The following is a 21,254-nucleotide window of genomic DNA, read 5'->3' on the forward strand; positions in this document are numbered from 1 at the left end:
ATAAAGCTGGGTGGCGGGCAGTATATAAAGCTGGGAGGCGGGCAGTATATAAAGCTGGGTGGCGGGCAGTATATAAAGCTGGGTGGCGGGCACTATATAAAGCTGGGTGGCCCCTAATGGAGTGGCCCTAGTACTGATGGGGCCCGTCCTCTCCTCCAGTATATAAAGCTGTGTGGCGGGCACTATATAAAGCTGGGTGGCCCCTAATGGAGTGGCCCTAGTATAAAGCTGGGTGGCGGGCACTATATAAAGCTGGGTGGCCCGTAATGGAGTGGCCCTAGTACTGATGGGGCCCGTCCTCTCCTCCAGTATATAAAGCTGGGTGGCGGGCACTATATAAAGCTGGGTGGCGGGCACTATATAAAGCTGGGTGGCGGGCACTATATAAAGCTGGGTGGCGGGCACTATATAAAGCTGGGTGGCCCCTAATGGAGTGTCCCTAGTACTGATGGGGCCCGTCCTCTCCTCCAATATATAAAGCTGGGTGGCCCCTAATGGAGTGGCCCTAGTACTGATGGGGCCCGTCCTCTCCTCCAGTATATAAAGCTGGGTGGCGGGCAGTATATAAAGCTGGGTGGCCCCTAATGGAGTGGCCCTAGTACTGATGGGGCCGTCCTCTCCTCCAGTATATAAAGCTGGGTGGCGGGCAGTATATGAAGCTGGGTGGCGGGCAGTATATAAAGCTGGGTGGCGGGCAGTATATAAAGCTGGGTGGCGGGCACTATATAAAGCTGGGTGGCGGGCACTATATAAAGCTGGGTGGCGGGCAGTATATAAAGCTGGGTGGCGGGCACTATATAAAGCTGGGTGGCCCCTAATGGAGTGGCCCTAGTACTGATGGGCCCGTCCTCTCCTCCAGTATTACCGGCTGATGGGCTCCGGACTGTAGCTATAGGATTAGGTATCGGGGCCAATACCGGGATCAGGACCCTAATACTGATCACTGATGGCTCCATAGTACGGACACTAGAAGGAAGAGGTAACCATGGCGACTACTCCACCAATAGGAATGAGGGAGAGGAGAGGGGGCGGGGTGTTCTGGGCGGAGCCTCCTGTTGTGTCCGTCTTCTTCTCATTTGTATCTTCACCGTTATTATATCTCTTTATTTATTACAGGAAGAACCAGTGTGAACTATTACATTGTGACAGGAGGAACAAGAGAGGAACAACACAATGTAACAAACCCTCTGCATAGAAACTCACCTCACACCACGTCTCCTCTTCACTGAGCTCCTCCCCTTCTGGTCACATGTCCTCTACAACTGCTGAGCCCCGCCTACTACTGTCACATGACCATCCTCACAGGTCCTTCATCCACAATCTCCTCTATCCTACTGAGCCCCGCCCCCTCGTGTACTGGTCACATGATTGTGACATCATCACAGGTCCTACGCCTCCAGCATCCAGCAGATACAGAGCAGGTCCTGATCGAGCACATCGTGGAAAGAAGATTATATGAGGAGGAGGTTTGTTACAGTGTGTCACCCCAGTAGTATGAAGATTACATGAGGAGGTTTGTTACAGTGTGTCACCCCAGTAGTATGAAGATTACATGAGGAGGAGGTTTGTTACAGTGTGTCACCCCAGTAGTAAGGAGATTACATGAGGAGGAGGAGGTTTGTTACAGTGTGTCACCCCAGTAGTATGAAGATTACATGAGGAGGAGGAGGTTTGTTACAGTGTGTCACCCCAGTAGTATGAAGATTACATGAGGAGGAGGTTTGTTACAGTGTGTCACCCCAGTAGTAAGGAGATTACATGAGGAGGAGGTTTGTTACAGTGTGTCACCCCAGTAGTATGAAGATTACATGAGGAGGAGGTTTGTTACAGTGTGTCACCCCAGTAGTAAGGAGATTACATGAGGAGGAGGTTTGTTACAGTGTGTCACCCCAGTAGTAAGGAGATTACATGTGGAGGAGGTTTGTTACAGTGTGTCACCCCAGTAGTAAGGAGATTACATGAGGAGGAGGTTTGTTACAGTGTGTCACCCCAGTAGTAAGGAGATTACATGAGGAGGAGGTTTGTTACAGTGTGTCACCCCAGTAGTAAGGAGATTACATGAGGAGGAGGTTTGTTACAGTGTGTCACCCCAATAGTAAGGAGATTACATGTGGAGGAGGATTGTTACAGTGTGTCACCCCAGTAGTAAGGAGATTACATGAGGAGGAGGTTTGTTACAGTGTGTCATCCCAGTAGTAAGGAGATTACATGAGGAGGGGGTTTGTTACAGTGTGTCACCCCAGTAGTATGAAGATTACATGAGGAGGTTTGTTACAGTGTGTCACCCCTGTAGTAAGGAGATTACATGAGAAGCAGGTTTGTTACAGTGTGTCACCCTAGTAGTAAGGAGATTACATGAGGAGGAGGTTTGTTACAGTGTGTCACCCCAGTAGTAAGGAGATTACATGAGGAGGAGGTTTGTTACAGTGTGTCACACCAGTAGTATGAAGATTACATGAGGAGGAGGTTTGTAACAGTGTGTCACCCCTGTAGTAAGGAGATTACATGAGGAGCAGGTTTGTTACAGTGTGTCACCCTAGTAGTAAGGAGATTATATGAGGAGGAGGTTTGTTACAGTGTGTCACCCCAGTAGTAAGGAGATTACATGAGGAGGAGGTTTGTTACAGTTTGTCACCCCAGTAGTAAGGAGATTACATGAGGAGGAGGTTTGTTACAGTGTGTCACCCAGTAGTAAGGAGATTACATGAGGAGCAGGTTTGTTACAGTGTGTCACCCCAGTAGTAAGGAGATTACATGAGGAGGAGGTTTGTTACAGTGTGTCACCCAGTAGTAAGGAGATTACATGAGGAGGTTTGTTACAGTGTGTCACCCCAGTAGTAAAGAGATTACATGAGGAGGAGGTTTATTACAGTGTGTCACCCCAGTAGTAAGGAGATTACATGAGGAGGAGGTTTGTTACACTGTGTCACCCCAGTAGTAAGGAGATTACATGAGGAGGAGGTTTGTTACATTGTGTCGCTGGTTCTGTGATTCAGGCTCCTCCTCTTCCCCTCCAGTTGACCCAGTTGTCTCCTGAATGACCCCCAAGGATGGACAAGGACAGGAATGAGATGACTAAGAGAATATTACACTTCACCTTGGAGATCCTCCACCTGCTGACCGGAGAGGTGAGGTGACCCATCTACATTTCCACCATTGTTGTCCCCATCTACATTTCCACCATTGTTGTCCCCATCTACATTTCCACCATTGTTGTCCCCCATCTACATTTCCACCATTGTTGTCCCCATCTACATTTCCACCATTGTTGTCTCCATCTACATTTCCACCATTGTTGTCCCCCATCTACATTTCCACCATTGTTGTCCCCATCTTTGGAGTCGTTCTATGTTCTGGATGTCTCTTTGTAGGTGAGGTCTCCAGAACTGACCCCAGTATTCCAGATGTGCTCACTAGAGCTCTATACAGGGGGCACAATCTCCTCTTTGTAGTGGGGGAGGAATACTGGGGTCAGTCCCCTCATTGTCTCTCTCCATACACAGGATTACACCAAAGTGAAGAAGACATGGGGGGAGTGTGTGGCCCCCAGCAGCCATCTCCATGAGTCAGGAGGACGGAAGAGGGCCCGGGGCCCCATCACGGAGCCTCCACTTCTCTCACCGATACATGAGGAGAAGATCCTAAAACTCATCCACAGGATCACTGAACTGCTGACTGGAGAGGTGACCCTGCTGGGACATTATACAGTAATGGAGGGGTCTGGTGATGATTAGATAGGTGACACTGCTGGGACATTATACAGTAATGGAGGGGTCTGGTGATGACTGGAGAGGTGACACTGCTGGGACATTATACAGTAATGGAGGGGTCTGGTGATGATTAGATAGGTGACACTGCTGGGACATTATACAGAAATGGAGGGGTCTGGTGATGATTAGATAGGTGACACTGCTGGGACATTATACAGTAATGGAGGGGTCTGGTGATGATTAGAGATGTGACACTGCTGGGACATTATACAGTAATGGAGGGGTCTGGTGATGACTGGAGAGGTGACACTGCTGGGACATTATACAGTAATGGAGGGGTCTGGTGATGATTGGAGAGGTGACACTGCTGGGACATTATACAGTAATGGAGGGGTCTGGTGATGATTAGAGAGGTGACACTGCTGGGAAATTGTACAGTAATGGAGGGGTCTGGTGATGACTGGAGAGGTGACACTGCTGGGACATTATACAGTAATGGAGGGGTCTGGTGATGACTGGAGAGGTGACACTGCTGGGACATTATACGGTAATGGAGGGGTCTGGTGATGACTGGAGAGGTGACACTGCTGGGACATTATACAGTAATGGAGGGGTCTGGTGATGATTAGAGAGGTGACACTGCTGGGAAATTGTACAGTAATGGAGGGGTCTGGTGATGACTGGAGAGGTGACACTGCTGGGACATTATACAGTAATGGAGGGGTCTGGTGATGACTGGAGAGGTGACACCGTTGGGACATTATACAGTAATGGAGGGGTCTGGTGATGATTAGAGAGGTGACACTGCTGGGACATTATACAGTAATGGAGGGGTCTGGTGATGACTGGAGAGGTGACACTGCTGGAACATTGTACAGTAATGGAGGGGTCTGGTGATGATTAGAGAGGTGACACTGCTGGGACATTATACAGTAATGGAGGGGTCTGGTGATGACTGGAGAGGTGACACTGCTGGGACATTATACAGTAATGGAGGGGTCTGGTGATGACGAGAGGTGACACTGCTGGGACATTATACAGTAATGGAGGTGTCTGGTGATGACTGGAGAGGTGACACTGCTGGGACATTATACAGTAATGGAGGGGTCTGGTGATGACTGGAGAGGTGACACTGCTGGGACATTATACAGTAATGGAGGGGTCTGGTGATGACTGGAGAGGTGACACTGCTGGGACATTATACAGTAATGGAGGGGTCTGGTGATGACTGGAGAGGTGACACTGCTGGGACATTATACAGTAATGGAGGGGTCTGGTGATGACGAGAGGTGACACTGCTGGGACATTATATAGTAATGGAGGGGTCTGGTGATGACTGGAGAGGTGACACTGCTGGGACATTATACAATAACCGAGAAGTCTGGTGATGATTAGAGAGGTGACACTGCTGGGACATTATACAGTAATGGAGGGGTCTGGTGATGATTAGAGAGGTGACACTGCTGGGACATTATACAGTAATAGAGGGGTCTGGTGATGACTGGATAGGTGACACTGCTGGGACATTATACAGTAATGGAGGGGTCTGGTGATGATTAGAGAGGTGACACTGCTGGGACATTATACAGTAATGGAGGGGTCTGGTGATGACTGGAGAGGTGACACTGCTGGGACATTATACAGTAATGGAGGGGTCTGGTGATGATTAGAGAGGTGACACTGCTGGGACATTATACAGTAATGGAGGGGTCTGGTGATGACGGTATCATTGTGTGTCAGGTTCCTATAAGGTGTCAGGATGTGGCGGTCTATTTCTCCATGGAGGAGTGGGAGTATGTAGAAGGACACAAGGATCTGTACCAGGACATAGTCATGATGGAGGATCACCGGCCCCTCACATCACAAGGTAAAAGGAGACATATATATCACTCTCACTACATAGTAACATAGAAATCTATCCAGCACTGATGTATTCATTCCCTGTGTGTTCCCTACAGATGGAGTCATTGATAGAAATCCACCCGAGAGGTGTCCCCGTCCTCTGTATTCCCAGGACTGTCCAGAGGGAAATGTCCCAGAGAACTATCAGGTAGATGGCATTAAAGTTTTTCCTCTAAATATGACTATAAAGTGATTGAACCCCTGATCATGGCACCATAGGTCCCACCCTAATTACTGGGGAACTCTGTTTGATCTGGGTAGGGACCCTATGATCTCCTGCCCAGCGCCCCGGCTCTGCTCATGCAAGAATAAAGAAATAACTATGATCAATAAGATATAATAATAGACATGTCTCCCATGACTTCTTGGGTCACTTACCTCTTCTATAACACATTGTGATGGAAAGTGAAATAAAAGGGGGAGGGCGGGGCTTCTTCTAATCTTCCCACAGGTGACTGAGCTGGAGACACCACAGCCCAGTATAGAAGGGAAATACTTTTCCCGCCAATGGGCCTCCAGCCAATCAGAATGCTGTTGTTGGGCTGGAGCATCGCTGGGCAGAAGATCATGGTTACCGGGCAGAATCTGATCCTCCAATCAGAAGCAGGAATCCATCTCTCAGCAGAACAGCTGTTACCGGGCAGAATAACTGAGGAAAACAACCTGTGGAGATAAAGGAGGAAGAAGGAAATAAGGAGGGGGGGGGGGGGGGGCCATGTATACTGGGAACCATGGGGCCGTGTGCTCCCCCCCCCCCCCCCCCAGCTTATGCTGGAATTCGGGAGCCCCTTTATTTATTTTTTTCTTTTTAGGGTGAAGATCTGATGGATATTAAGGTTGAGGTTAAAGATGAACCAGAAGAGGAGACGGATTTCGTGGCCGATCAGCAGTGTAAGGAGGGGGAGACTTTTATTGGTGGAGGGTCTCCTAGATACTACTACACCCATCATCTGATCATCACATGGAATAATCTATTCATCACTGTGTGTTCCCTACAGATGGAGTCATTGATAGACATCCACCCGAGAGGTGTCCCCGCCCTCTGTATTCCCAGGACTGTCCAGAGGGAAATGTCCCAGAGAAGCATCAGGTAGATGAGGCTGATCCTATATCTCTATAGGGGGGTCCTGCAGTCATAGATATGGGGATAGATTTTGGGGGTCTCTGTTGCTCCTCCTGTCTGCTGTATTGTAGTGAATTGTTCTATATGTCACATCAGGGGGGAGATCTGACTAATAATAAAGTGGAGGATGAAGAAGAGAGGATGAGGGGCCATCACCCGTGTATGAGGGGAGTGAAGGAGGAAATTCCAGGAGGTGTTACCCCAGGTATGTAATAATGCCAGGAGGTGGTGTCCCAGGTATGTAATAATTCCAGGAGGTGTTACCCCAGGTATGTAATAATTCCAGGAGGTGTTACCCCAGGTATGTAATAATTCCAGGAGGTGTTACCCCAGGTATGTAATAATTCCAGGAGGTTTTACCCCAGGTATGTAATACTTCCAGGAGGTTTTACCCCAGGTATGTAATAATTCCAGGAGGTGTTACCCTAGGTATGTAATAATTCCAGTACATAATTACATGACATTAACCCTTCAGACCCCAGTGATCCCCTGTGTTATGTATAGTCAGGACCTGAGGGAGGTGACTATATAGAGATCCTCTCCAAGGTCCTCTATGGGTCCTGTCATGCTCCAGGTAGAACACAATAGCTCCGGTGGCCCAGATACTAATGCCTTATCAGGCTCCACAATATATGGAGGTTGTGTATATACAGTATATGGCCCCACAATATATGGAGGTTGTATATATACAGTATATGACCCCACAATATATGGAGGTTGTATATATACAGTATATGGCCCCACAATATATGGAGGTTGTATATATACAGTATATGGCCCCACAATATATGGAGGTTGTATATATACAGTATATGGCCCCACAATATATGGAGGTTGTATATATACAGTATATGGCCCCACAATATATGGAGGTTGTATATATACAGTATATGGCCCCACAATATATGGAGGTTGTATATACAGTATATGGCCCCACAATATATGGAGGTTGTATATATACAGTATATGGCCCCACAATATATGGAGGTTGTATATATACAGTATATGGCCCCACAATATATGGAGGTTGTATATACAGTATATGGCCCCACAATATATGGAGGTTGTATATATACAGTATATGACCCCACAATATATGGAGGTTGTATATATACAGTATATGGCCCCACAATATATGGAGGTTGTATATATACAGTATATGGCCCCACAATATATGGAGGTTGTATATATACAGTATATGGCCCCACAATATATGGAGGTTGTATATATACAGTATATGGCCCCACAATATATGGAGGTTGTATATATACAGTATATGGCCCCACAATATATGGAGGTTGTATATACAGTATATGGCCCCACAATATATGGAGGTTGTATATATACAGTATATGGCCCCACAATATATGGAGGTTGTATATATACAGTATATGGCCCCACAATATATGGAGGTTGTATATACAGTATATGGCCCCACAATATATGGAGGTTGTATATATACAGTATATGACCCCCACAATATATGGAGGTTGTATATATACAGTATATGGCCCCACAATATATGGAGGTTGTATATATACAGTATATGGCCCCACAATATACCGTATATACTTGAGTATAAGCCGAGTTTTTCAGCACGATTTTTCGTGCTGAAAACACCCCCCTCGGCTTATACTCGAGTGAACTCTCCACCCGCAGTGGTCTTCAACCTGCGGACCTCCAGAGGTTTCAAAACTACAACTCCCAGCAAGCCCGGGCAGCCATCGGCTGTCCGGGCTTGCTGGGAGTTGTAGTTTTGAAACCTCCGGAGGTCCGCAGGTTGAAGACCACTGCGGCCTTCGACATCATCCAGCCCCCTCTCACCCCCCTTTAGTTCTGTACAGTACTCGCCTCCGCTCGGCGCTGGTCCGGTGCTGCAGGACTGTCCGGAGAGGAGGTGGTCCGGTGGGATAGTGGTTCCGGGCTGCTATCTTCACCGGGGAGGCCTCTTCTAAGCGCTTTGGGCCCGGCCCCAGAATAGTCACGTTGCCTTGACAACGACGCATTGTCAAGGCAACGCCTCTATTCCGGGCCCGCAGCGCGGAGAAGAGGCGCCCCCGGTGAAGATAGCAGCCCGGAACCACTATCCCACCGGACCACCTCCTCTCCGGACAGTCCTGCAGCACCGGACCAGCGCCGAGCGGAGGCGAGTACTGTACAGAACTAAAGGGGGGTGAGAGGGGGCTGGATGATGTCGAAGGCCGCAGTGGTCTTCAACCTGCGGACCTCCGGAGGTTTCAAAACTACAACTCCCAGCAAGCCCGGACAGCCGATGGCTGCCCGGGCTTGCTGGGAGTTGTAGTTTTGAAACCTCTGGAGGTCCGCAGGTTGAAGACCACTGAGGGCGGATGATGAGAAGAGGATGATGAAGGGGGGGGTGTGGGATGATGACAAGAGGATGATGAAGGGGGGGGTGGGATGATGACAAGGGGATGATGAAGGGGGGGGGGATGGGATGATTACAAGGGGATGATGAAGGGGGGATGTGTGGGATGATGATGAGGGTCTGGATGAAGACAGGCGGTGATGATGATGAGGATGTTAATGACGGGGGTCTGGATGATGACAGGGGGGGATGATTTATTTCCCACCCTAGGCTTATACTCGAGTCAATAACTTTTCCTGGGATTTTGGGTTGAAATTAGGGGGTCTCGGCTTATACTCGGGTCGGCTTATACTCGAGTATATACGGTATGGAGGTTGTATATATACAGTATATGACCCCACAATATATGGAGGTTGTATATATACAGTATATGACCCCACAATATATGGAGGTTGTATATATACAGTATATGACCCCACAATATATGGAGGTTGTATATATACAGTATATGACCCCACAATATATGGAGGTTGTATATATACAGTATATGACCCCACAATATATGGAGGTTGTATATATACAGTATATGGCCCCACAATATATGGAGGTTGTATATATACAGTATATGACCCCACAATATATGGAGGTTGTGTATATATACAGTATATGACCCCATAATATATGGAGGTTGTATATATACAGTATATGACCCCACAATATATGGAGGTTGTATATATACAGTTTATGACCCCACAATATATGGAGGTTGTATATATACAGTATATGACCCCACAATATATGGAGGTTGTATATATACAGTATATGACCCCACAATATATGGAGGTTGTATATATACAGTATATGGCCCCACAATATATGGAGGTTGTATATATACAGTATATGACCCCACAATATATGGAGGTTGTATATATACAGTATATGGTCCCACAATATATGGAGGTTGTGTATATATACAGTATATGACCCCAAAATATATGGAGGTTGTGTGTATATATACAGTATATGGCCCCACAATATATGGAGGTTGTATATATACAGTATATGGCCCCACAATATATGGAGGTTGTGTATATATACAGTATATGGCCCCACAATATATGGAGGTTGTGTATATATACAGTATATGGCCCCACAATATATGGAGGTTGTATATATACAGTATATGGCCCCACAATATATGGAGGTTGTATATATACAGTATATGGCCCCACAATATATGGAGGTTGTGTATATACAGTATATGGCCCCACAATATATGGAGGTTGTGTATATACAGTATATGGCCCCACAATATGTGAAGGTTGTATATATACAGTATATGGCCCCACAATATATGGAGGTTGTGTGTATATATACAGTATATGGCCCCACAATATATGGAGGTTGTGTGTATATATACAGTATATGGCCCCACAATATATGGAGGTTGTGTGTATATATACAGTATATGGCCCCACAATATATGGAGGTTGTGTATATATACAGTATATGGCCCCACAATATATGGAGGTTGTGTATATATACAGTATATGGCCCCACAATATATGGAGGTTGTGTATATATACAGTATATGGCCCCACAATATATGGAGGTTGTGTATATATACAGTATATGGCCCCACAATATATGGAGGTTGTGTATATATACAGTATATGGCCCCACAATATATGGAGGTTGTGTATATATACAGTATATGGCCCCACAATATATGGAGGTTGTGTATATATACAGTATATGGCCCCACAATATATGGAGGTTGTGTATATATACAGTATATGGCCCCACAATATATGGAGGTTGTGTATATATACAGTATATGGCCCCACAATATATGGAGGTTGTGTGTATATATACAGTATATGGCCCCACAATATATGGAGGTTGTGTATATACAGTATATGGCCCCACAATATATGGAGGTTGTATATACAGTATATGGCCCCACAATATATGGAGGTTGTATATATACAGTATATGGCCCCACAATATATGGAGGTTGTGTATATACAGTATATGGCCCCACAATATATGGAGGTTGTATATATACAGTATAGGGCCACACAATATATGGAGGTTGTATATATATACAGTATATGGCCCCACAATATATGGAGGTTGTATATATACAGTATATGGCCCCACAATATATGGAGGTTGTATATATACAGTATATGGCCCCACAATATATGGAGGTTGTATATATACAGTATATGGCCCCACAATATATGGAGGTTGTATATATACAGTATATGGCCCCACAATATATGGAGGTTGTATATATACAGTATATGGCCCCACAATATATGGAGGTTGTGTATATACAGTATATGGCCCCACAATAAATGGAGGTTGTATATATACAGTATATGGCCCCACAATATATGGAGGTTGTATATATACAGTATATGGCCCCACAATATATGGAGGTTGTATATATACAGTATATGGCCCCACAATATATGGAGGTTGTATATATACTGTATATGGCCCCACAATATATGGAGGTTGTATATATACAGTATATGGCCCCACAATATATGGAGGTTGTATATATACAGTATATGTCCCCACAATATATGGAGGTTGTATATATACAGTATATGTCCCCACAATATATGGAGGTTGTGTATATACAGTATATGGCCCCACAATATATGGAGGTTGTATATATACAGTATATGGCCCCACAATATATGGAGGTTGTATATATACAGTATATGGTCCCACAATATATGGAGGTTGTATATATACAGTATATGGCCCCACATTATATGGAGGTTGTATATACAGTATATGGCCCCACAATATATGGAGGTTGTATATACAGTATATGGCCCCACAATATATGGAGGTTGTATATATACAGTATATGGCCCCACAATATATGGAGGTTGTATATACAGTATATGGCCCCACAATATATGGAGGTTGTATATATACAGTATATGGTCCCACAATATATGGAGGTTGTATATATACAGTATATGGCCCCACAATATATGGAGGTTGTATATACAGTATATGGTCCCACAATATATGGAGGTTGTATATACAGTATATGGCCCCACAATATATGGAGGTTGTATATACTGTATATGGCCCCACAATATATGGAGGTTGTATATATACAGTATATGGCCCCACAATATATGGAGGTTGTATATATACAGTATATGGTCCCACAATATATGGAGGTTGTGTATATATACAGTATATGGCCCCACAATATATGGAGGTTGTATATATACAGTATATGGCCCCACAATATATGGAGGTTGTATATATACAGTATATGACCCCACAATATATGGAGGTTGTATATACAGTATATGGCCCCACAATATATGGAGGTTGTATATACTGTATATGTCCTCTGAGTCACCCTAAGTGACAGGAATAGGACCAGGTACACACAGCCGCCTTAGTGCTCACCACTAGTGCCCTGTGACTTTTTTAATGTGGGTTTAGATATGCCATTCAGGAGCATAGAAAAGCTAAGTTAATGTCTCAATCTCCTGAATAGCCTATCTGCTTATCGCAGTGTGACAGTCAGACCCTGTAATGATTACGGAGTCATAGCAGGGTCCGACTGTCTCACACAGCTTTTCCAGGCTTATGAATGTTGGATCTGTTTAGTACAGAAACCACATGACCATAAGTATCCCTGACACCATTATGTGAAGTGTGCAAGTGTGTAAAGCGATACAGCTATAAGCAGATATGCCATTCAGGAGCTTGGAAAAGCTAGGTCAGACATTCTCTTCACAACTCAAATAATAGTCCCTGTATATTACCTGCAGTCATGTTGGTTGCAGTACTAAGTAAATGTGCCATTCGGGAGCATGGAAAAGCTGGGGGATAGTGTTTAATGTGTTCTCCACTATAAGGTGATATTGGACATGATTAGGAAGGATCCGCGCTTGTCTTGGGGCTAAACGGCTATGTTGTGAGGTTACTATAATGCTGAACCTATCTTTTGGTGAACTTGACATTTCCTGTTGGAGTTCCCTCCCTCAAACTACATGTCCTGTGATTTCCCTGAACACCTGACTAGTGATGTAATGTCTCGGGCCACACTGCATCCTGGGAAACCCAAAGACAACACTCAGTGATAGGAAACAGAGGGTGGTTATTAATGGTACTTATTTTGATTGGGTGACGGTTACTAGTGGGGACCACAGGGGTCCATCTTGGGTGCAGTCCTATTTAACCCCTTCATTTTTTGAAAATCTGACCACTGTCACTTTAAACATTAATAACTCTTATGCTTTTAGTTATCATTCTGATTCCGAGATTGTTTTTTCGTGACATATTCTACTTTATGTTATTGGTAAAATTTCACTGATATTTGCATCCTTTCTTGGTAAAAAATCGAAAAATTTCATGAAAATTTTGAAAATTTAGCATTTTTCTAACTTTGAAAGTCTCTGCTTGAAAGGAAAATGGATATTTCAAATAAATTACATATTGATTCACATATACAATATGTCTACTTTGTGTTTGCATAAAAAAATTGACAAGTTTTTACTTTTGGAGACATCAGAGGCTTCAAAGTTCAGCAGCAATTTTCCAATTTTTCACAAAATTTTCAAAATCGTAATTTTTCAGGGACCAGTTCAGGTTGGAAGTGGATTTTAAGGGTCTTCATATTAGAAATACCCCATAAATGACCCCATTATAAAAACTGCACCCCCCAAAGTATTCAAAATGACATTCAGTAAGTGTTTTAACCCTTTAGGTGTTTCACAGGAATAGCAGCAAAGTGAAGGAGAAAATTCTAAATCTTCATTTTTTACACTCGCATTTTCTTGTAGACCCAATTTTTTAATTTTTACAAGGAGTAATAGGAGAGAAATCACCCTAAAATTTGTAACCCAATTTCTCTCGAGTAAGGAAATACCTCATATGTCTATGTAAAGTGTTCGGCGGGCGCAGTAGAGGGCTCAGAAGGGAAGGAGCGACAATGGGATTTTGGAGAGTGAGTTTTTCTGAAAGGGTTTTTGGGGGGCATGTCCCATTTAGGAAGCCCCTATGGTGCCAGAACATTGGAACACCCCCATATGTGACCCCATTTTGGAAACTACACCCCTCACGGAATGTAATAAGGGGTGCAGTGAGCATTTACACCCCACTGGCGTTTGACAGATATTTGAAACAGTGGACTGTGCAAATCAAAAATTTTATTTTTCATTTTCACAGACCACTGTTCCAAAAATCTGTCATACACCAGTGGGGTGTAAATGCTCACTGCACCCCTTATCAAATTCCGTGAGGGGTGTAGTTTCCAAAATGGGGTCACATATGGATATTTATTGTTTTGCGTTTGTCAGAACTGCTGTAACAATCAGCCACCCCTGTGCAAATCACCTCAAATGTACATGGTGCACTCTCCCTTCTGGGCCTTGTTGTGCGCCCCCAGAGCACTTTGCGCCCACATATGGGGTATCTCCGTAGTCGGGAGAAATTGCATTACAAATATAGAGGGTCTTTTTTCCCTTTTACCTCTTGTGAAAATGAAAAGTATAGGGCAACACCAGCATGTCAGTGTAAAAATTTTTTTTTTTTATACACTAACATGCTGGTGTAGACCCCAACTTCACCTTTTCATAAGGGGTTAAAGAAGAAAAAGCCCCCCAAAATTTGTAAGGCAATTTCTCCCGAGTACGGCGATACCCCATATGTGTCCCAAAACTGTTGCCCTGAAATACGACAGGGCTCCAAAGTGAGAGCGCCATGCGCATTTGAGGCCTGAATTAGGGATTGCATAGGGGTGGACATAGGGGTATTCTATGCCAATGATTCCCAAACAGGGTGCCTCCAGCTGTTGCAAAACTCCCAGCATGCCTGGACAGTCAATGGCTGTCCGGCAATACTGGGAGTTATTATTTTGCAACAGCTGGAGGCTCCGTTTTGGAAACAGTAGCGTACCAGACGTTTTTCATTTTTATTGGGGAGGGGGGCTGTGTAGGGGTATGTGTATATGTAGTGTTTTTTACTTTTTATTTTAGGTTAGTGTTAGTGTAGTGTAGTGTTTTTATGGTACAGTCACATGGGCAGAGGTTCACAGCAAGTTTGCCGCTGGAAGTTTGAGCTGCAGCGCAAAATTTGCGCCATCTCAAACTTGCAGCACTCACTGTAAACCTCCGCCCATGTGAGTGTACCCTGTACATTCACATTGGGGGGATGGGGCAAACATCCAGCTGTTGCAAACCCGAGCATGCCCTTTGGCTGTCCGTGCATGCTGGGAGTTGTAGTTTTGCAACAGCTGGAGGAACACTGGTTTGGAAACACGAAGTTAAGTAATAAACTTTCAAGTGTTTTGCAACCAAACTTAGTGTTTCCAAACCAGTGTGCCTCCAGCTGTTGCAAAACTACAACTCCCAGCATGCATGGTCTGTCAGTGCATGCTGGGAGTTATAGTTTTTCAACAATTGCAACAGCTGGAGGCACTGAGGTAGGAAACGGACAATGTTTCCCAACTAGTGTGCCTCCAGTTGTTGCAAAACTACAATTCCCAGCATGCCCAGACTGCCAAGGCATGCTGGAAGTTGTAGTTCGGCAATATCTGAAGGATCAGATGTTGCCGAACTACAACTTCCAGCATGCTTGGGCAGTCTGGGCATGCTGGGAGTTGTAGTTTTGCAACATCTGGAGGTCCACAGTTTGGAGACCACTGTATAATGGTCTCCAATCTGTGCTCTTCCAGATGTTAGAGAACTACAACTCCCAGCATGCCTGGACAGACTGAGCATGCTGAGATTTGTAGTTTTGCAACATCTGGAAGAGCACAGATTGGAGACCATTATACAGTGGTCTCCAAACTGTGGGCCTACAGATGTTGCAAAACTACAACTCCCAGCATGCCCAGAAAGCCAAAGGCTGTCTGGGCATGCTGGGAGTTGCAGTTTTGAAACTCTCAGAGGCAGCAGTGAGATCGCTTTACGGCGATCTCACTGCTGCCAATGAAGATGCCGCACTGCTGCTGCAAACTCGCCTCCGGGACGCAGCGAAGCCGGAACCGCATGGAGGACGCCGGGACCGCTCGGGACACTGCTCGGACGGGTAAGTGACGCCGGGGGACGGGTCAGGGACACTTAGCAGAGCGGTGTGTGTCCCGATCCCCGTGATCGGAACTCACACACCGCGCTGCAATAAGCTAGTCAGATTTGACCAGCTGATAGCAGCGATCGCTGGGGGTGGGGGGGTGGGGGATGAAACCCCCCGTGGTCGCACGGTAAGATGGCTGGATATCAGTGATAGCCACCATCTTTCCGGGCGCTGCGGGATGCCGCGAGTAGCGGCAAAAATGTTCATGACGTACCTGTATGTCATGGGTCGGGAACACCTTGCCACCCATGATGTAGAGGTATGTCATAGGTCGGGAAGGGGTTAATATATTCATTAATGACCTTGAAGAGGGGTTGAATAGTAAAGTAGTTATCTTTGCAGATGATACTAAACTCTGTAAAGTGGTAAACACAATATAGGACAGTGCACTGTGTATAGTAGATAACACTATAGAAGACAGTGCACTCTGTATAGTAGATAACACTATAGAGGACAGTGAACTGTTACAATTGGATCTGGATAGGTTGGAGGTTTGGGCTGGGAAGTGACAGATGAGGTTCAACACTGATAAATGTAAGGTAGTGCACATGGGGAGGAAAAATCCGGGCTGGGATTATATATTAAATGGGAGAACACTTGGGACGACTGACTTGGAAAAGGACTTAGGAGTCTTAGTTAATAGTAAATTTAGCTGTAGTGACCAGTGTCGGGCAGCTGTTGCCAAGGCGAATAAAATCATGGGGTGCATCAATAGGGGCATAGATGCCCACCACAAGGATGTACATCGATGTACAAATCACTAGTCAGACCACACAGAATACTGTGTACAGTCCTGGTCAGACCACACATGGACTACAGTGTACAGTACTGGTCAGACCACACATGGACTACAGTGTACAGTACTGGTCAGACCGCACATGGAATACTGTGTACAGTACTGGTCAGACCACACATGGAATACTGTGTACAGTACTGGTCAGACCACACATGGAATACTGTGTACAGTACTGGTCAGAGCACACATAGAATTCTGTATACAGTACTGGTCAGACCACACATGGAATACTGTGTACAGTACTGGTCAGACCACACATGGACTACAGTGTACAGTACTGGTCAGACCACACATGGAATACTGTGTACAGTACTGGTCAGACCACACATGGAATACTGTGTACAGTACTGGTCAGACCACACATGGAATACTGTGTACAGTACTGGTCAGAGCACACATAGAATTCTGTATACAGTACTGGTCAGACCACACATGGAATACTGTGTACAGTACTGGTCAGACCACACATGGACTACAGTGTACAGTACTGGTCAGACCACACATGGACTACAGTGTACAGTACTGGTCAGACCACACATGGACTACAGTTTACAGTACTGGTCAGACCGCACATGGAATACTGTGTACAGTACTGGTCAGATCACACATAGAATACTGTGTACAGTACTGGTCAGACCACACATGGAATACTGTGTACAGTATTGGTCAGACCACACATGGAATACTGTGTACAGTACTGGTCAGACCGCACATGGAATACTGTGTACAGTACTGGTCAGACCACACATGGAATACTGTGTACAGTACTGGTCAGACCACACATAGAATACTGTGTACAGTACTAGTCAGACCACACATAGAATACTGTGTACAGTACTGGTCAGACCACACATGGAATACTGTGTACAGTACTGGTCAGACCACACATAGAATACTGTGTACAGTACTGGTCAGACCGCACATGGAATACTGTGTACAGTACTGGTCAGACCACACATAGAATACTGTGTACAGTACTGGTCAGACCACACATAGAATACTGTGTACAGTACTAGTCAGACCACACATAGAATACTGTGTACAGTACTGGTCAGACCACACATAGAATACTGTGTACAGTACTGGTCAGACCACACATGGAATACTGTGTACAGTACTGGTCAGACCACACATGGAATACTGTGTACAGTACTGGGCACCAGTGTACAAGAAAGATATAGTGGAGCTGGAGAGGGTTCAAAGACGGGCAACCAGGGTAATATGGGGAATGGGAGGACTACAGTACCCAGAAAGATTATCAGAATTAGGGTTATTTAGTTTAGAATAAAGAAGGGGTGACCTAATAATATATATAATATATCAGGACAGTACAGAGATCTCTCCATGATCTATTTATACCCAGGACTGTATATATAACAAGGAGGAGACCTAATAATATATATATAATATATCGGGGGACAGTACAGAGATCTCTCCATGATCTATTTATACCCAGGACTGTATATATAACAAGGAGGTGACCTAATAATATATATAATATATCAGGACAGTACAGAGATCTCTCCATGATCTGTTTATACTCAGGACTGTATATATAACAAGGAGGTGACCTAATAATATATATAATATATCAGGACAGTACAGAGATCTCTCCTATGATCTATTTATACCCAGGACTGTATATATAACAAGGGGGCATCCTCTACGTCTAGAGGAAAGAAGGTTTCTACACCAGCACAGACGGGGGTTCTTTACTGTAAGAGCAGTGAGACTGTGGAATTCTCTGCCTGAGGAGGTGTCATGGTGAACTCTGTAAAAGGATATAAAAGGGGTCTGGATGCATTTTTGGAGAATAATAACATTACAGTCTATGGATTCTAGATTTATAGGGACAGAACGCTGATCCAGGGATTTATTCTGATGCCATATTTGGAGTCGGGAAGGAATTTTTCCCTCTAGTATGAGGGTTTTTTGCCTCCTCTGGATCAACTCAGTAGGGACTCATTAGGGTTATAGGTTGAACTTGATGGACTGTTTTTTTTTTTGTTTGTTTTTTCCAACCTTATGAACTATGTTACTATGTTATTTTAGTATGCTGTTAAAAATAAACATCGGGGCAAAAATCCCAGAAGAATTGCGAGAATGCCATCAAACACAGGTACAGACACTGTAGCACAGTGATAAAAAGGTGCCTGCACCTCTATCACTTTATATCTAAGCAGAGGCACCTTTCAGAATGTTTGCAAAAGTGGGCAGAGATGGTCAAAAATTCATCGGGAATGGACGGAGTGGGCTTATGAAAATAGTCCCTACTAAGGGGGGCAAAAGAGTCAAATATGTCTCACTGAGCAAAAACATCACCTGATCAGATGGGATGACCCCAAAAAGAAGGAAACTTTAAATGGGGATCATCTCCTCTCCTCTGTTTTCTCTTCTGCATAAAAACTTCATGTGTGTTTCCAACCTAATAATATTTTATACATTTCCCATAATCCATTTTTATCCCAACAGAAAATCCCAGTAAGAATTCTGAGGGAAACTTCATGTTATCCCTGAATGATAAAGGAGAAGATGAAGATATGATGGAGCGCTCCTCAGGAGAAGACCTCCTTACCCCTAATGTCCATCCAGATCTATCCTATAATAATCCACCTGATCATGAGGAACCTTCTCCTGACCAACCACACATTGTTACCACAAGGACAGAGCAGGAACATGGGAAAGGTTTATATTGTGAGGAATGTGGGAAAGAGTTTACAAAAAGATCAGATCTTGTTATACACCAAAAAAGTCATAAAGGAAAGAAGCAGTATGTGTGTTCAGAATGTGGGAAATGCTGCATAAGTCAATCAGCTCTTATTATACATGAGAGAATTCATACAGGGGAGAAACCATATTCATGTTCAGAATGTGGGAAATGCTTTAACAGTAAATCACATCTTGTGTTACATGAGAGAATCCATACAGGGGAGAAGCCATATTCATGCTCAGAATGTGGGAAATGCTTTAAAAGTAAATCACATCTTGCTATACACGAGAGAACTCACACAGGAGCTAAGCCATATTCATGTTCACAGTGTGGAAAATGTTTTACAAGAAAATCCCATCTTGCTAGACATGAGGGAATTCACACAGGAGAGAAGCCATATTCGTGTTCAGAATGTGGAAAATGTTTTATAAGTAAATCAGATCTTAAATCACATGAGAAAATTCACACAGGAGATAAGAAATATTCATGTGCAGAATGTGGAAAATGCTTTACACGGAAATCTTATCTTATATTACATGAGAGAACTCACTCAGGAGAGAGGCCGTTTTCATGCTCAGAATGTTGGAAATGTTTTACACAGAAATCACATCTTGTTAAACACGAGAAAAGTCACACAGAAGAGAAACCATATTTATGCTCAGAATGTGGAAAATGTTTCAGACATAAATCATATTTTGTTATACATGAGAAGTTACATAAAAGAGAAGTTGTATCCAATGTTGGAAATGTTTAATAAGTAAATAACAACTTTCCAAAATCTATGCTGGGAATCTGGGAAATGTTTAATATGTTCATCACAAATTTATGCCGGGAATGTGGGAAATGTTTAATATGTTAATCACAAATTTATGCCGGGAATGAGGGAAATGTTTAATAAGTTAATCACAAATTTATGCTGGGAATGTGGGAAATGTTTAATATGTTAATCACAAATGTATGCTGGGAATGTGGGAAATGTTAATTCTTGTTAGACATGAGAGAAGTCACACAGGAGACTGATAGAGAGAATGATAAATCATATTGTTTATAAAAACATATAGATCTCAGGTAACGCAGCAAAATGTTCTGTTTTTATAATATATACTCAAGAATAAACTTTATAATTAACCCCTTAAGGACTCACTCAGAATTTTTATTTCTGCGTTTTCACTTTTTCCTCCTCGCCTTCTAAGAGCCATGACTCTTCTTTTCCTCCCTACAGACCCATATGAGGCTCACTTTTTGTGTGACCAATTGTAGTTTATCACTCATTTTACCATCACTAGATTTGTAAATTACTTCTATTAAAAAATTCCAATCCTTTCAGTACTTATCAGCTGCTATATGCTACAGAGGAAGTCCTGTTCTTTTTGAATTTCCTTTCTGTATGACAACATGCTCTCTGCTGACACCTCTGTCCATTTTAGGAACTGTCCAGAGTAGGAGCAAATCCCAATAGCAAAACTCTTGCTCTGGACAGTTCCTAAAATGGACAGAGGTGTCAGCAGAGAGCACTGTGGTCAGACAGAAAGGAAATTCAAAAAGAAAAGAACTTCCTC

At 43.9% G+C, this 21,254-nt stretch overlaps 2 protein-coding genes across 2 annotated transcripts in view; one reads left to right on the forward strand and one right to left on the reverse strand.

The window, feature by feature from the left end:
• Positions 1–21,254, reverse strand: part of LOC130303350 (oocyte zinc finger protein XlCOF7.1-like) — a 197,817-nt gene that overhangs the window by 103,904 nt on the left and 72,659 nt on the right. The window lies entirely within an intron of this gene.
• LOC130286379 (zinc finger protein 501-like) lies at positions 1,371–20,826 on the forward strand. Its single transcript, XM_056537272.1, has 5 exons — positions 1,371–1,466; positions 3,018–3,128; positions 3,504–3,683; positions 5,451–5,577; positions 19,458–20,826. Exons 2-5 carry the CDS (start codon positions 3,051–3,053, stop codon positions 20,447–20,449), a joined length of 1,377 nt encoding a protein of 458 aa, XP_056393247.1. The 5' UTR covers positions 1,371–1,466; positions 3,018–3,050; the 3' UTR covers positions 20,450–20,826.

The sequence above is a fragment of the Hyla sarda genome, chromosome 1, assembly GCF_029499605.1.
Source record: "Hyla sarda isolate aHylSar1 chromosome 1, aHylSar1.hap1, whole genome shotgun sequence".
In the NCBI taxonomy this organism is placed as follows: domain Eukaryota; kingdom Metazoa; phylum Chordata; class Amphibia; order Anura; family Hylidae; genus Hyla; species Hyla sarda.

Excerpts from the sequence above, each read along its gene's own strand:
- LOC130286379 (XM_056537272.1), top strand. The coding sequence starts at position 3,051 with ATGGACAAGGACAGGAATGAGATGACTAAGAGAATATTACACTTCACC. Across the intron at positions 3,684-5,450 it reads CTGAACTGCTGACTGGAGAG|GTTCCTATAAGGTGTCAGGA; the intron begins GTGACCCTGCTG and ends ATTGTGTGTCAG. Across the intron at positions 5,578-19,457 it reads CCGGCCCCTCACATCACAAG|AAAATCCCAGTAAGAATTCT; the intron begins GTAAAAGGAGAC and ends TTATCCCAACAG.